Here is a 16,683-nt window from a genome sequence, read left to right as displayed (position 1 = left end):
TCAGCAACAAGTGGTGTCCCTTAGGGGTCCATACCAAGACCAGTGTTATTATCTTCATTAATGACATAGATGAAGAGATTGAGTGCACCCTCAGCAGATTTGCTGATGACACCAAGCTGAGTGGTGCTGTTGACACACCTGAAGAACAGAAGATGCCATCCAGAGGGACCTGGACAAGCTTGAGAAATGGGTCTATGGGAATCTCATGAGGTTTAACAAGACCAAGTACAAGGTGCTGCACCTGGGTTGGGGGCACCCCCTGGTATCAGCCCAGATTGGGGGATGAACAGATGGAGAACAGCCCTGCCCAGAAGGACTTGGAGGTGCTGGTGGATGAGAGAATGGACATGACCCAGCCATGTGCACCCACAGCCCAGAGAGCCAAATGTGTCCGGGGCTGCATCCAAAGCAGCGTGGGCAGCAGGGCCAGGGAGGGGATGCTGCCCCTCTGTTCCTCTGAGACCCCACCTGCAGTGCTGCATCCAGCTCTGGGGTATCCAGCACAGGAAGGACATCAACCTGTTGAAAAAAGTTCAGAGGAGGCCACCATAGGAGCAGCTCTCCTATGGGGAAAGGCTGAGAGAACTGTGATTGTTCAGCCTGGAAAACAGAAGGCTTAGGGTGACCTAACTGCAGCCTTCCAGTACCTGAAGGGAGCCTACAAGAAAGATGGAGAGAGACTATTTATTAAAGAGCATGTAGTGACAGGACAAAGGGGAATGGCTTCAAACTGAAAGAGAGCAGGTTTAGATAAGATATTGGCAAGAAATTCTTTACTGTGAGGGTGGTGAGGGACTGGAACAGGTTGCCCAGAAAAGCTATGAATGCCCCATTCCTGGATGCATTCAAGACCAGGTTGAGTGGGGCTCTGAGCAACCTGGTCTAGTGGAAGATGTCCCTGTCCATACAGGTGGTTGGAACTAGATGATCTTTAAGGCCTCTTCCAACCCCAACCATCATCTGATTCTGCGATTCTATGATACAGTCTCCAATTACGGAGCTTGGTTAGAGGAAGATCCAAGCAGCTCAGTTAGTGGAATTGAGAAGAACACAGAAGTCAGTTTCAGAGGTAGTTCTGAGATTCTTTTTGTTTGGTAGCAATCCTCAGGTGCTGAGAAAAACTACAGAACTCAAGAACTACAGAACCCAAGCATTATCTAGTAGTCTCTTGGTATTAGGGTGGCCTTGGAACTGCCACTGCAGAGTGGGCAAAGGCCCCCATTTAACCTGATCTTCTGGCTAAGCAATTTCTGGTGCAACCATGTGTTTCTTGATTGGGTGAGGCTCTTCCTCACTCAATTTTGCCAGAGAAAGAAAGGGGTCACACTAAATAGAACTCATCCTTGACCCAAGATTCAGATAATCCTAAATGCTAATGTCTGAAGAAGACCACCACTTTCACTAGCGTACTTCTCTCATTTTAAGCAACAGGAAATAAATGTGCCAGGGATGCATAATTTCCTGTTGCAAAAGGACGCAAGAAGCAACCACATGTCAGTGTTACTTGTCAAGTGAGTCACATCCTCAAGACAGAAAAACATTGAAACTCATCCTTAGATGGAGCTATGGAGTATGATTCAGGCAACATGTATGGAGTATCTAGACCCATTCCTAATGAGGAAAGGAAAAGAAGCAGAGGCTATGCTCTCATACAGAAGGGCACTGCATTTGACAGACTCAAATTTGAAAAGTAATCATTCAGGACTGGTTGGAAAAGAGAACTACATACCAAAGGGCTAACAATAACAAAAAATAAAGCCACAGACACAAATTAAGAGGCATCTAGAATGCCTCCATTACTGGGCACTGAGTATGAAAGAGGGAGGGGTAGGGTGAAAAAGCTCTGAGACCAGAAAAAGCAGGAGTATGCTGTCTTTGAATGCCTGCAGTATACACTTGTCTGTTAGTTTTTCATAGTATAAAACAGCTGATGTCTACCACATTATTGCTACAATACAATATTCTGTTGCATCTGCAAAACAGTCACTTCTCTTTGCTGCTTCACTTTTGATCAACTGCATCAATGTTAACACCAGAATATTTTAAAATGTGAACTTCCTCTACTTTCCCTGCACTTGTAATGGTATCCAGTGTTTAATCCAGTGTTTAATTGTTAAGAAACAAATCTCTCTTCAAAACAACAGCCAAAACTAAGTTGGGTATTGTCTGCATGGAAACTGGCCTTTTCAGGATGTTTGATCATGTATTTTCTATTTTATACGTGAGAAAGAATTAGTAGCAAAACACTGAAAACAAAACTCAGAGAGGAAAGTTAATTTATTTGTCTAGAACATCAAACTAAGTTGAGATAACTTAGTTCAGTCAAAGCTTCTGCAGTTTCCTCGTAAGCCTGGACTTCATAAACAAATATTCCAAGTCCGTCTATCTACAAAAATAGGATGGACAATTCTTGACTTTCTTCAGTTATCAAGTTCATTTACAAGTCCTTGAAGACAGATGAAGAACAGGAAGTGATCCTATATCCCAATACACTCCACCATGTTTCCCAAGTGTACTGGAAAGGAGGAATATGAGCCTTCTTTGGAAAGGTGCACTGGAAGGCTTATTACCATCTCTTGGAGACAGGGTATGCATTTACATCACCATGATTGCCATGGTACAGAATCCTGGACTGCTGCTTTTATACGCCATGACCGATGATCTGAGAGTTGTAGTCTGCTGTCTCCATTCGCAGAATGTATGGGATGATGCTATCGATCTGAACGTTTCCAATTAGTCCTGCAAAGAACAGCTCTTCAGTGATGGCAGCACTCATCAGCCTAAGAGCAGGCAATCGGAGAAGAAGTCTAGATAGTCTGGAAAATAAGTTTGGTGAAAAGTGTTACTTAGCAGATCACACATTTTAGTGTTACTCTCCATGATGTTATTAGTAAAAGAAGAGGAAAAAACTGACAGTGGACACTACTGGTCAAAATTTGCTATATCTGGTTCATGAAAGGCTTAAATATCTAAATCAGTAGAGCATTACATTTATGTTTAGTCATGTCTTGAACAGTACAGAAAATGTGAGGTTGCCTGTCAATGACAGGTACTATATATAATGTTTGGACTTAGGACTAAATGAGGAAATAGTCCAAATACATGCAATTCAAATTGAATGTTACTACTATCTTTTTCTGATATTTAATTTTAGAAATTAATAATGAGATGACAAATAATACTCATAATTTGTATGACCACATGCATAATATTTCAAGTGTTCTAAAGGTAATTTCTTAACTTTAAGGAGGTAAGAAGAAAATGTACATATCTATTACATGAAATACTGTACAAATCAGTATCACCAATGACTCTGAAAAGAGAATCAATCAAGCATCTAAGATTACAGACCTGTAAGTATCATCCGGATATGCCTTTGTTACATAGTCTTGGAACTCCATGTAAGCTTTTTCTTGAAATTTCTCAATCTGTACCACATTTTCTAGACCTGGGTGATCTGAAAAAAAACCCTCTTCTTTGTTATACCTGTTCTACAGAAAATGAACTAAAATCCATACAGATTATCCAGTTGCCAACATACTGAAGTCATTATGTGGTACCTGCAGCAACTTCAGTTTTAGTGGTAGACACTACTTTACCTCCTTATATTTCTCTTTCTTTACATTTACACATTTTACTTAATTTTCCATAAATAAAATCAGACATTTTAAAGGGTTCAAATAAATCCAGTGCTTGAAATGTTGTTCAACCTACTACAAATGTTTACATTAATCTTGACGATACAACTCTGTTCTCTGTAGCAGTAAAACAGGATTGTTTCAACGCACTGACATTTTCTGGAACACTGGATGCACAAATAATATTTAGGTGAAAAGTGAAGGATAAAATTAACATCAGCGGAAGAAGCAGAATAAAAAGCTGTGAACTGTCTGTTTCCTAAAACATGTAGAAAACAGCACTGAATCATAGAATACACTGAGTTAGAAGGGACCCATCAGGATCATCTGAGTCCAGCTCTTGAGCCTGCGCAGGACACCCCAAGAATCACACCATGTGCCTGAGAGCACTGTCCAAATGCTTTTTGAACTCAGGCTTGTATGTAGCAGATTGTTCTTTTTCAACTATTTGGTGCAAAAATTTCAAGTGTGCTAATCCTAATTTTTAGCAGTGATTTGAACACTTGAAATGTAACTGTTGCTAAAATAGAAAGGACATCAACCTAACTGTCAAGTCACTTTCAGAAATTATTATCCAGTAATTCTGAACTCTCTACATGGTCTGTAATTTTATTATCCATCTATTTATCTGAATGCAAAAATTTTACTATCATAGTAGCATGACAAACCATGTAGATGAAGAGTTAGTATTGACATGCAAAACGCACCACTTCATGCCACTGCTTTTAGAGCCATGTCAGGAACACAGCAAGAAGTGAACTGCTGGGAAAAGTAGTTTGAAGACCACTGTTCATACACTTGCAGCCATTTAGAAAGATGTCAACTCTTGTTGGCACTCTCTTTCCACTAATCTCTTTGCCCAAGGCTGTCTTGTGGCAATCAAACAGCTGGCTTGGCACAGCTGAATCACCAGGGCCTACTAAAGCAGAGGTTCTTACCTTAGGGCTCTGGTGCATGCACAGCCCAGCTCCATCCTGCAGCAGAGCAGTAAAATCCCTACAATTATAATTTCTGGCTTGTGAGTCATTGCCAGGACATCCCTTCTGTTCAAGCTACTAAACATAACTTTCACGTGTATGAAGATTTTGTTACACAGCTCACAGTATCAAGAGTACTGACAACACATTGCCATTAAAGCAGCTACTCATTAGTAATGTGAATTTGAAAACATCAGCTAAAGAAAATTTCTCTCAATCATGTGACTGGACAAGACTTTTCCCAAGATATTTCTCCTTCTACCTTTTGTGTTGTCAAATATAATTGGAAGGAGACAAATAAACCTCATTTGTTTACGTATTTACATAAACAAATATGTAAATACTACTTTGCAAGTGAAAGGTTCCTAGAGAAGTATTTTTAGGTGTCTAACGGGACTGATTTTTCCACACAGGCCAGAGAATTCTATCATAAATCCTAGTGGACATCATTCCAGAAAAATGGACTTGAGGTATTCTCCCATAATTTTGTTTCTTTCCTGGAGCAACCCCTACCAGTTCTCAGTATAGGAATGCCATGAAAGGACTATTTTGGGGTTACATCTCCTGCAAGCATTATCTACTAAAATTAAACCAGCAAACACCCTCCTACCATCCATTTAAAGAAGACTCTTCTGTAATAGTTGTGTATTTGCAACTGTTCAGTCCTCAGCAGAAAAAAAACTGCAAACATTTTCAAGCATGCTTAATATTATGTTTAAACTTGGTGGGTTTAATGGTGAGCCCTGCTTATCAGCAAACTGAAACTGTTTCAGTGATACAGTGAACTGTACAAGCGAACACATAAAACCATGCAAGACTCTTCTACTCATGAGGACAGACAGCAGGATTATGTTTTATAGTGAAAACACTCAGGATCTGATTTTCCTTAGTGATCCACAATACAAGAGTATCACGATAGGAATATCCTCTGGAAATTTATCATCTTTCCTGAAGGGTTCTGACTCTACTTTATGCCACCTCTCATTTGCAAGAATGTCTTTCATCTCAGAAGTCTTCCATTACTGCTATATATATATATAGATATATATATATATAGGTAGCAATGGAAGATATGCAGGATTTTGTTTGTGCACTTAGATGAATACCATGAATTCTGCCCTGTTGATGCTGCCACTATTACTGGGAGTTGTAGATACTACGTATAGAAAAGATCATGCAAATCTGAGGGAAACGGCAAAGCAAGAACCTCACAATGTATAAATTCTATATATTAGAAAACCTGCTTAAAATTTACATTTTGGAAGTGTCCAAGTTCCAAAAGATTTCCTCACATCAACTAATTTTTCTGTGTAAGGGTGAACTGCAACTGGAAGGAAAAACAAAGTTCTTCTTGCATCTAGTAAGTCTGCAGAACTGACAAGAACCAAATACCCAGATCTCCTCCATGTCCTACACTACTGACAGGGGGCAGGTCACTAAGATTCTGTTGGCATTTTCACATCTGCTCCAATCTTTTCTACAGGACATCAGCATCTACAAAAGGCAGAGCAACAAGGATTAAAGAAGCTGCTGGTGCTTTTTAAACCTTCTCATGGAGAGAAGCAAAATGGAGTAACTGAAGATATACTTTCTAAATGTGGCAGTGAAAAATTCTTGGAGATAGAGTAGTACTTGAGATTTGTACATTTTTCTTTCATTAAAAGACTTGGGTTTGACTTTATATTAAATCCCAGTTCTGAATGATGAATCTAAGGCCTGCAGGATGCTGATACAATACCTGAATGCCTTTTGTGAAAAGTTAATTCTACAACTTTCAAATAAAGAAAATTAATTTTGCAACTTTCTGCAGTCCAGGCATATGGGTTACAGAGTCTGATTACTCACTAAATATCTACCATAACCTTTCCTCCATATTGTAAACTAATCACCCAGAAGGAAAGTAGTTATATGACCTGCACTGTCTAATTGTATGTCCATTAATGCTACTGAGAGTACATTAAGCAAATACTGTTTAGAAGACAGAAATAATAACATAAGTGAATGTTTGTGGCGTTCATTCACCAGAAATGCTATATGCATTGTCTGTGTGGACAATGTGTGGAGGGAGATGATGTTTCTGTAATTCTGAATGTGAGAACTGCTGCCCAGATAGTCTTTCATATATTAAAATCCCAACTTCAATCTGTCTCATCTGGATGTACTTCAGAAAATTAAACTACAGGTCTTCAGAAAATGGACCCCAGAAAGGAGGCACAGAATTAAAAGCAATAAATAAATAAATAAATAAATAAAACCCCAAAACAACCAAAAACACAAACCCAAACCAACAAAAAGCATGAGTGACAGAACCAAGAATAAAAATCTACAAATAAAAAGAATAAAAGTCCCCCCCCAAATCCCCAAAGCAGCATTCAACTGCTTACATTAGAAGATAACCCTCCTCTTCCTACAGTCCTTACACACCTTCCAAGATTCCTCAACAAATGAGGCAGTAACTGCATATAATGAAACAGTTATATGGCAACAATTAGCACAGATTAAAATTTTACATTTGGATTAATTACATACCAGGACTGAAGAGGACGATTGCTTTCAAATATGCATATTCATATCCATCTAGACACAGCTTAACCATGCTGTTACAAAACTCTTGCAATTTGAAGACATGCTCCATTACTAGTCTTCCTCTGTCTGTTGGCAGCTTATCTAAATCAAGACACACATAAATGAAAAATCCCAAGTCAACACACATGCAAAAAACGTGGTCACACTGGAATTTTAAAAAGAATTCTTTTATTCAATTCAAACAATGGGAAATCTACGCCATCTATAAATTCCTATTTGGTCTGAATAATCCTGACACCAACAATTATGGACTTTTTTTCCCCCCCCCTTCCAATTCGGGCTTTTCCTGCCACTAATGCTTCCAGTAATCAGGCATGGACTAGAGCTTGAAATGATCAAGGAAGGAAGAGACTACTTATAAGTAAAGCATACACTGCTACTGCAGACCTGTGCTCTGTGTCTAAGGATCTGGTACCACATGGTAGGATAGTGTACATGAGTTATTTTAGTCAAAGACTGTGCCACTGCTGGGAAAGGGGTACTATACACCTTCCCTGATTTGCACTGAGGGGAATGTGGTTGGTGCAGAGCTGTTCCCTGTGAGTCACCAATAGCAAAGCAGCCTGAAAATCCCATTCCCTCCATAACCCATCAAATTAGAGTCCCTAGACCCCAGAAACTTGGTATCTCTTGGAGATACTGCAGCTGGCATCCTGCACAACTGGTTCTTGCAGTCAACCTGAATTCCCAATTTAAATGGTAGAAATATGCATTTGTAAAGACTAATTACTACAATACCCTTTTGGTAAACATACTTCAAATATTACATAGACCAAAATTTCCAGATTCCATTTGTATCTGTCCTAGAGACAATCACATATTTGTTAGTATCTTTAGCTGATCTAGTACATCTCACGATTTGATCAGTTTGTTTTAAACTATTGTTATTTATAAGAGGATCTTGTGGATATTTTTAAATCATGAAAACCCCTCAGAAATAATTCTTTAATTACCTTATCATAAAAGAAGATGAAAAATCTAGTCTGGTGGGCTGTTTTTCTCCCGTTTATCAATCTGCATTTGCATAGCATCAACAACAATGCATTTTCATACCCCTAACAGCAAACAACTCAAAAATTTAGTTAAATCTGAAAATGCTTAGATTTTTGTATATACATCAAAGTCTCTGCAAGAATATTTCTCTGCCTGTTTTTAAGGGTTCTTACATACATCTACCTTAAAAATAAAGTGTTATGACTGAACAGATGAAGACTATACTATTATTGACTGATTAGTTTTTAGTGCTGACAACCTTGTGAGTGTCCACAAGCACACAAAGCTTAGCTAAAAGACTCCCCTCCTGCTCAGAAGAACAGAATTAAAGAGGCCAACTGACATGTCTTTCATTTGAATGAAAAATATGCCAAAGATGCAGCACATAGGATTAACAAGGAACAAAGTGTACTTAGTGAAGATCTGTCGAAGACTTGCACGTAGACTAAAACTAATACACAGAAGTCAACAAGCCAAGTTATGTAAAGGAACTGCATCACCAAGTTGGCATTCAGCTGCTTTGTGTCACAGCTATGAAGAGCAAGGACAGGTGGGTCATTCTTTACTTTGTATCCTTCATACAGAGGAACCATATTCACAGTACTCTTGTGTTCTTAACACTGATGCTGCCCAAAATATTCCTAATTTGGGCTGATGGTATTAACAGGACTGCATAACACTATTAGAAATTACAGCACACAATAAAAACACCCCCAGTAAATGCTAATCTCTATTAGGCAGACAGATTATATATATACAAAACTAAAAATAGTGTGTATATCTTTTTTCATTTGGAGGTAAATATCAGCATAGCTGACTTTTGCAAAATTACTAAAAAATTCCATCTTGTGGACTGTAGTTGCTAGTATCATTTTCTTTCAATACTAACATGAAATTCTTTAAACAGTAAATTTACATTAACAACTGAAGGATAAATAAAAAGCTTCTGTGCAGTTCAAAACTTAAAAAATATCAAGTAATTCCCCAAGTCTGGCATGTGCATATTATACACCTTACCTTGTTGTAAACTGCCTTGAAGGTGATTAACAAATGCAGCTAAGATCGTTGCCACATTCATAACTTGTGAGCATTGTGCTAGACCAAGTGTAAAAAGTTCATTCCAGCAGGCTTTTACTAATGATATGCTGTTATCCTGTCTATTAAAAAGCACAGTAATTTAGTAAAACCAGCTATTTGCATTCACACTTTTTTTTAATTTGAAGAACACTTCATAAAACATTAATCTAATTCAATCATTACAACTAATACCAAAATGAAGTTCTGCATCATTTTTCTTTGCATGCTAGAATTAAAATACCTGGTTTAAAGTGACTTTTGTGAAGCAATAAATTTTTGCTTAAATGACCTAAAAGGAGACAGATTTCTATCACAAAAGCAAGCTGAAGTTGCAGTAAATGACAACTGTCTCAGTGTACTCCATCACGCTAGTTTTCTTAGGATTTAGAACAACATTTATATGCATGGACAAAAAAAGATTGCACTGTTCCTGTATTGTGGATGTAGAAGTGACTCAAAGGCCTTTTTTTTTCACTTGAAAACTGACAGGTTGGTATAACTTTTTAATTAAAGATACAGGTGAAATGGAACATGTGTGATCAAGCTTCTGAGCTTCCTGATTGCTACTTTCTGCATCCCTTTCAGGTTTGGAATAAGGTTTGAAATATGGACTTCAAAGTAGAAATACCAGTCATAAGGATTTCTTTGCTGTAGCTTAAAATTAAATATATCAATTCATATTCAGCCACTTCTGTATTAGTAACCTAACTTTCAGTAATGCCAAGCATCTCTAACTCACAGAGCTTAACAAGAGCTCAGTACCTCAGAAAGCAAATCCTACCAGAGAGGAGTCAAATTCAGGTACCAGGTTTCACAGTTTCAGCCAGTGAATATAAATAATGGAAATTTAAAAGAAGTACAAGATCTATCAAAGAAGAAAAGCATATTAAAGCTAGGATTTCAACTACAAAAATACAGTGGAATGGATTTTTGCAAGGATGTTGATGTAATCTTCCAGAACATTTCTGATGATTTCCTGCAATACTAAGATGCCAAATGACAGGTGAACACAGACTTGTCCTTAACTGGATTACAGAGAGCTTACTGAGAGCAGTATTTTTTACTATGATCAAGTTCTTATTATGGTAGACATGATCCAGCACATGCAGCTTCTGCACATATTTGTCACATCTTCATTCATCTCCTTTAACATAGTCCAAGGGACTCTGCTGAGCACCACTGAAAACAGGGTGTGCTGGCTACGCATCTGATACGTGTGTGTAGATAAACATATCATCTAGAGCATCTTTATGGCTGATCAAACTTAGACCAAAACCATTTCTTAAGTTTGCTTAAGCAGCCTCACAAAACTAAGAGGCTGTAACCAGCTTGGTGAACGTTGCAGTAGGAAACTCTCTTGTGTACAAAGATGCCTGTGTAGGAAGAGGAACTCATCAGTACCTGGCATCATTAACTACATCATTAGGTCAAAGTTAGCTATCCTGCTGTGACTAAAGGAGAGTGTTGCCCAAGGGAGGAAACAACCTAGGTACAATTATCCATCTTCCTTACAAAACCATTACCCATCATGCTCCATGAATTTCCCTTCAGTTTAAAAGTGAAATGAGTCACCCTTCTAAACGTCAAAATTATAGGATATAATGTGCTCAAACTATAAAGGCTGCATTAATTTCAAATAAATCTCCACTTGAACATAGTTTGCATTTTAAGCACTTCAAAGGAAAGCTGAATTTATGTAATTTATATACTGTTGCCCATGATCTTGACTGGGTCTATAAATGCTATCACAGGTGAAGATTAACACTATTAAGGCAGCTTACTCCTCCATATTTTTTACTCAAGCAGAAAAATATATTGTGAAGTAACAGATAAAAAGAGCATGTGCAGATTTTTCTTGTTAAATCTTTTTGGAGAGAGGTCTTCTACTCCTACTACAAAGGAGCAATTCGCATTTGTTGTTAGAATATTAATTTGTACTAATTTGCAGTGTCTCTCTGTAACAAAAACCTTTTAAAAACTCAAAATGACATCATGTGCTATGCATTTTGAAATTCTCCAGGGCAACAATTTCTACCAAAATAAAGCATCAAATTTACCTATTTTTTTACCCTTACTATTCTTTAACTTTATAGAATATTCCTTTCTCCTTCTCCAAAACACAGGCTTAATTACACACAATAGAGTATGTTTCCTTAAAAAGTGTAGAATCATTTGGCTTAAGCATCTGAGTAAACACAAATGGTAATCACAGATCATCCTGCTTTTGACAGCTTTCCTGGAAAATGGGACAATCCCTCATTTTAAAAAGGCATTCTCTTTGCTGTAACAGTCACAGGCTATTTTGATATTGAATTAAACAGAAACACTGCAGATGACAACAAACTAACATGATTTATTCTCCATTTGTGTCAGAGCTGATACAGTATCTTTATTTGTTTGATCTATCTTCATAAAGTTACTTCTGAAATAACATAAATCAGTTCTCCCCATGCGGTTTTGAGATTTTTTTCATGATGATCAGCAATGGACTACAAAACTAAGCTTAAGAATTTTAAGTGATACACTGAATTCTGATGGAGAAGCAGGATGTTATACAAACTGCAAAAACAATAGTAAGAATTACCTTGTCGTTACAGGAGCCATTTATTTTGGCAAATCTTCTGAAATTAGACAACTTCATTCTGAATGTTTGCTGAACCTAGCTAACCATTTTCTTCATGTAGGTTATTAAAGGCAGAATTATTACTAGTAATTCACCTTATAAGGATAAAAATATTTGGGGATTCAGACTTCTTTTTGGTGATTGCCTGATAAGCATCAGGATGTAGCACAGGGCTGTAGCTATTAAAAAGCTGATAGGAATTCCTATTTTCTCAAAATATATTTAAGAAGCAGCAGTGTGCGGGCATTCAATTGTTTTAAATCTACTCCTTTTTCCTTCAAAACCCAACCAAAGCCCTGAATTGGACTCAAACTGGGAGTAGTTTTGATGCAGAAAATTTGCCTTACTGATTAAGATTTATAACAGTGTTAATTAGTAGTTTTATATTTTAAAAAGTCCCCAAAGAAGACAGCAAAAACCAAAACTTAAAAAGCACACATCCACAATGTAAGTGAATAGAGTAACTGAACACTTACCCTAAAGCTTGGAAAGATGGAATGGAACGTGCCCAGTGCATGGACAAGAAAAGCAACCTGGAGGCAGACTCGCAGATATAGTGAACATTAAGATAATCAGGCATAGGAGAAGGCATGGTGAGCTGCAAGAAAAAAGTAGGAAAAAAAAAGAAATAAAGAAAAAAGTGCAAGACAGTTATTTTACTTTCTTCATAATATGCTTAGGAAAATTTCAGTCTTGAGTTTCTTTAAGTGAAGAAATAAAATTGTTTTTTAAATAAACATGGTATAATCCTGACACAAAACAGAATAACTGCCTTTTGCATTATTAGCCACACCATTACATGCTGTATGTAATACAACTACAAAGAAACAAAAAAGACAAAACGTTTGATTCATAGATGAAGATTCATGTCTGGGACAACTGGAGATGGAAAATCTCAAAACTCAACTTCTGATACATTCTCAAAGAAAAAGAGAGAATAATCACTGTAACTGGAATGAAGTTGCTTACATTAGAGGAGTTCCAAATCCTGGAAAGAGAGAGTGAGCGAGTGAGTGTGTGTGTGTGTATGAGAATTCTATTTCACAAAACATCTTTTATTTTTAATTAATATTTTAAAAATAAATACATGAGAAATCTTTTGCTGTTTGAGTAAAACACCTAATACACAGCTGCTCCCAAGTCCAAAAAATATAACCAACATACATCAGAAAGGACCCTTCTCAATGTTAATAAGTAAAATCAGTGATGTGCATATGTGAAGAAAGAGATTTGACCCAAAATAGCTTAGAACTTGTAATTCTGTCTTCAGAAATTAATACTTTTTAATATAATGTTCTGGCTAATGCAATTTTTTTAAAAAAACCTGACATTTGCATTAGAGAAATTCATTTGAATGATCAAAACAGATGCTGATAAGAGGGGTAAAGTTTAACCAAATGCCTGTTACTGAGTAAGTTTTCAGATAAACAAGCTTTTTGATTTGTCCATGAAAATTATGATGATGAAAAAAAAGATAGAACGAATTGCTGCAGGCTTGTAAAATGAGAAATAAATCCAGAAAATACATGGCTTACTAACACAGAAACTGTAGTTAAGTCAATTAATACCATACTAAAACAGGGTATCTACACAAAGAAGAAACTGACAAATACACTTAGAAGTCTCAAAATGCAGTTGCAGATTGCATCAGATACACCCATTAACAAGTGAGAATGTGGATGCTGAACCTGCTTCATGCAGTGAAATGCTGACTCCATGCAAATTATTTGTCTACGTAAATCCTTTTGCATGGATTACCCACTATTTTTAAGGTAAGAAACTATAAAATAACCAGTGCAGCTGAACCACTGCAGAGCACAGTACTTTTTCCCAAAGAGTTAACCAGTGAACAAAAGCAGTTCATTGACTGGAAATGAATGCCAACACCTGAACAAATACTCCTCTAAGAAATTCAAAATAAAATTTAATCAGATCATTATTGTACATTACTATGTCAAAATAGTTATAAACAGTCAACAGTAAGAAACTATTCAGTACCCTGAATGCTACATGAGCATCACTGAGTAGTGGCCCCTCTATTTCAACAATGTTCATGCTTGTTTCTCCACCAAGCAGCTGTGCACTGGCATCAATACTTTCAGAGCTCTGGCATGCTGTGCTCTCTCCTGGAGTTAATGCTTTTGCAAGAGTATCAAATGCCCTGTGAGATCACAAACAAACAAAAAGAAAATTTCATTTTAGAGACCGTTTCAATTTAAGAGGAACCTGCACAAGTCTGAAACCTGTATGTAAAGTCTGTTTCAAAGAGTGAGATTTGGAAAATAGAAGTCAGTAGCATGCTTTTCCTGACATTCCATCGAACTCTGAAACAAAAATTAGCAGCAGATCCTGTTTACACTAGTTGCCAACAAATTCACAGTTTTGACATATTGGTTGTGCTGCTGAATCACAGTTTGCTTCTCAAGATCTCTTTAGTGATGTTCACTGAGAGCGCTGGCATGAGCGTTTTGAGGACATAATCATCAGACTGCTGTTACAGTCACTTAGTGCACATGTAAATTTTACAGGCTTTTACTGCTATGAAGCACAGAGTAAGATTTTTTTTGTTAAGTAATGACTTGTAGTTAGATTTTTCAACTTAATTTGAAAAGACTGCTTCCAAATATTTAAGAGAAAGCACTGCCATGCTTTCAATACAATCCTGAGTACCCTCTGCTGTGTGGCAGTGACTCTTGGCTTTCACAAGCACAAATGCTAGAGGGCAGATGTCAGGACAAGCACAGATGTATTACTCAATATTTCGCTGCTTGATAACACATGTTGTTTTTCTGTTCACAAATACACCTGAGAAGCACAACTGACACACCTTCAATCAAAAATACACAGACTTGATCACTGCCAACAGACAGATGATATATCCTAGGAATAGCATCATTTCTATAGTGTTGCATGAAAAACCTCTGCACTGAGGTCTGAGATTTTTACAAAAGTTGATTATCAGCTTGTGTGTAGAGCTCATTCTCGACTTACAGACATGTTTATTACCACAGCGTCTAAAATCACTGATTTAATGCCAAAGTCTCGGTAACTTGGCCACCTTCTCTACCCCCACACTCCCTAGCTATATGAATTCACTAACATGCTGAAAAAAATCGAGCTGTTTGACATAACTACTCACAACCAAATGAAATACCACAATGAAAGAGCTGCTGACACTGCCTCAAGTTTTGGGATGGTAAATGAACTACTTTTTGGTCCTCACTAGCCTGCGTACCTTGATGAGTACACATGAGGGTGACTGGAGCATACACAAGTGGACTATACAGACACACCTGGGCCATCTTCTGTCTCTGGTATATGCAAAGTTGCCACAAAGGGAAGACATTCATGGCTCAGCTCTAGAAACTATGCTATGGACTCCTGCTAGAAGATCTGAGTTTCAGGTCTTCCACAATTCACTCTTTGCAGTCTTAGACAGAACAGGTGAACACAGCAGCTCAGTGACAGCTGCTTTTTAGGAAACAACAGAATCTCTGCAGGGCTCTTCATGTGGCAGGGACAGAAATTTAAGAGAGGAATCAGACCTCCCCTTTCCCCAAAAGGAAAACATGCATCTGTCACTATCCTGTATTTATTCTAGCACAGGCTGAAGAGTCCTTTTTAAATAGTGTGGGCACGTACACTTGTTAACCATGTCTGCCCATGATACTTTCTTCCCAACTCATTCTTCAATGTTGCTTTCGAAGAAATCTTCTCCCTCCTATCTCATAAACTGCCAGTAGTAAGCCAGCAGAAGTCAGTAGCAGCTTTGCTTCCTCATGGCTCTCCCCAACATGAGCAATGACTGTAAGGTAAAACACCACAGAAAAGAAAATCTAGAACAAAGCCTGCCTGGGAGCTATGAACATCTAGCCCACAAAGTGAGAAAACAAAGCATAATCAACATTAAAATACAAGGCATTGATATCCTTTCCTTCAAATAATTTGGTTCTCTTTTCGTCAGGCTCAGTCACTAACAGATACACAGAACTGCAGATGAACTGTAAAGAAAGAACATCATGAAGCACTAGAGGACAAGGCATGTAAAATTACAATATAAAAGCACTGGGGTGCTTGCAGCAGAAGTTGTACTCTAAGTTTATGTCAGTGAAAGTGAAACTGTAACTACTGTAGCTGCTAGTAATGAATATAATAAAATACATGAAAAGCGTGGATGGATAAAATGTGCTCTCTGAAGTCCCTTAAACTCTTCTTCCTCAATAAACATCTGTGTCTGTTAGATCATGCTGGCATATGGCCTGGCAAGGAAATCAATAATTTAGAGAAAAATTTTAATTTCTCTTTGAGTAACAACTTCCCTTTCACAGCAGTGTTTATCTTGAACCTCCCCACTGTAAAACTATTAGGTAACCTACTTGACAAGAGTATGCCAAGTCTGAGCTCTTTCAAGGTCTCTGGCTGAGAGAACCTGATGCCTTTTCATAGACAGACTTTTAAACTGAACAGAAACTCTGAAGTTGGCAAAAATAAGCATCTGGAAGTGCCAGCAAATGAAAGATTACGACATGTCTTTGAACAGCCATAGTATTGAGTGATGTCTATCAGCACATGGTACAATACTACTTACATGGCATATTCTTACATTCTTTACCTAGGAGGACACAGCAAAGGCCAAAATCAGCATCTATAAGAAGTCAGATTGACCTTCTAAGCAGTATATAAAGAAAGGAGCAGAAAAAAAGTGATCTGCTTGCAATTACACAAAGCATTAGAGACCACAGGGGAAATGCAGTATTTCAGCCACTATATGCCCACCTTTTTCTCCTTA

General features: G+C 37.6%; 1 protein-coding gene across 11 annotated transcripts in view; it reads right to left on the bottom strand.

Annotated features, from left to right (window-relative positions):
- Positions 1–2,259: 2,259 nt before the first annotated feature.
- Positions 2,260–16,683, bottom strand: part of NR2C1 (nuclear receptor subfamily 2 group C member 1) — a 47,715-nt gene continuing 33,291 nt past the window's right edge. For all 11 annotated transcript variants that reach the window (XM_017737770.1, XM_017737778.1, XM_017737774.1 and 8 more), the window contains 6 exons: positions 13,893–14,055; positions 12,371–12,492; positions 9,212–9,351; positions 7,145–7,282; positions 3,352–3,457; positions 2,260–2,816 (listed from right to left, as the gene is read on the bottom strand). In XM_017737770.1, coding sequence (XP_017593259.1) covers positions 2,642–2,816; positions 3,352–3,457; positions 7,145–7,282; positions 9,212–9,351; positions 12,371–12,492; positions 13,893–14,055 — 844 coding nt within the window. In that variant the 3' untranslated portion in view covers positions 2,260–2,641. The remainder of the gene's footprint in view (positions 2,817–3,351; positions 3,458–7,144; positions 7,283–9,211; positions 9,352–12,370; positions 12,493–13,892; positions 14,056–16,683) is intronic.

This window comes from Corvus brachyrhynchos, unplaced genomic scaffold (assembly GCF_000691975.1).
Source record: "Corvus brachyrhynchos isolate BGI_N302 unplaced genomic scaffold, ASM69197v1 scaffold56, whole genome shotgun sequence".
NCBI classification, from domain to species: domain Eukaryota; kingdom Metazoa; phylum Chordata; class Aves; order Passeriformes; family Corvidae; genus Corvus; species Corvus brachyrhynchos.
The sequence above is the reverse complement of the archived record's forward strand: the minus strand, read 5'-3'. Positions and strand labels throughout refer to the sequence as shown.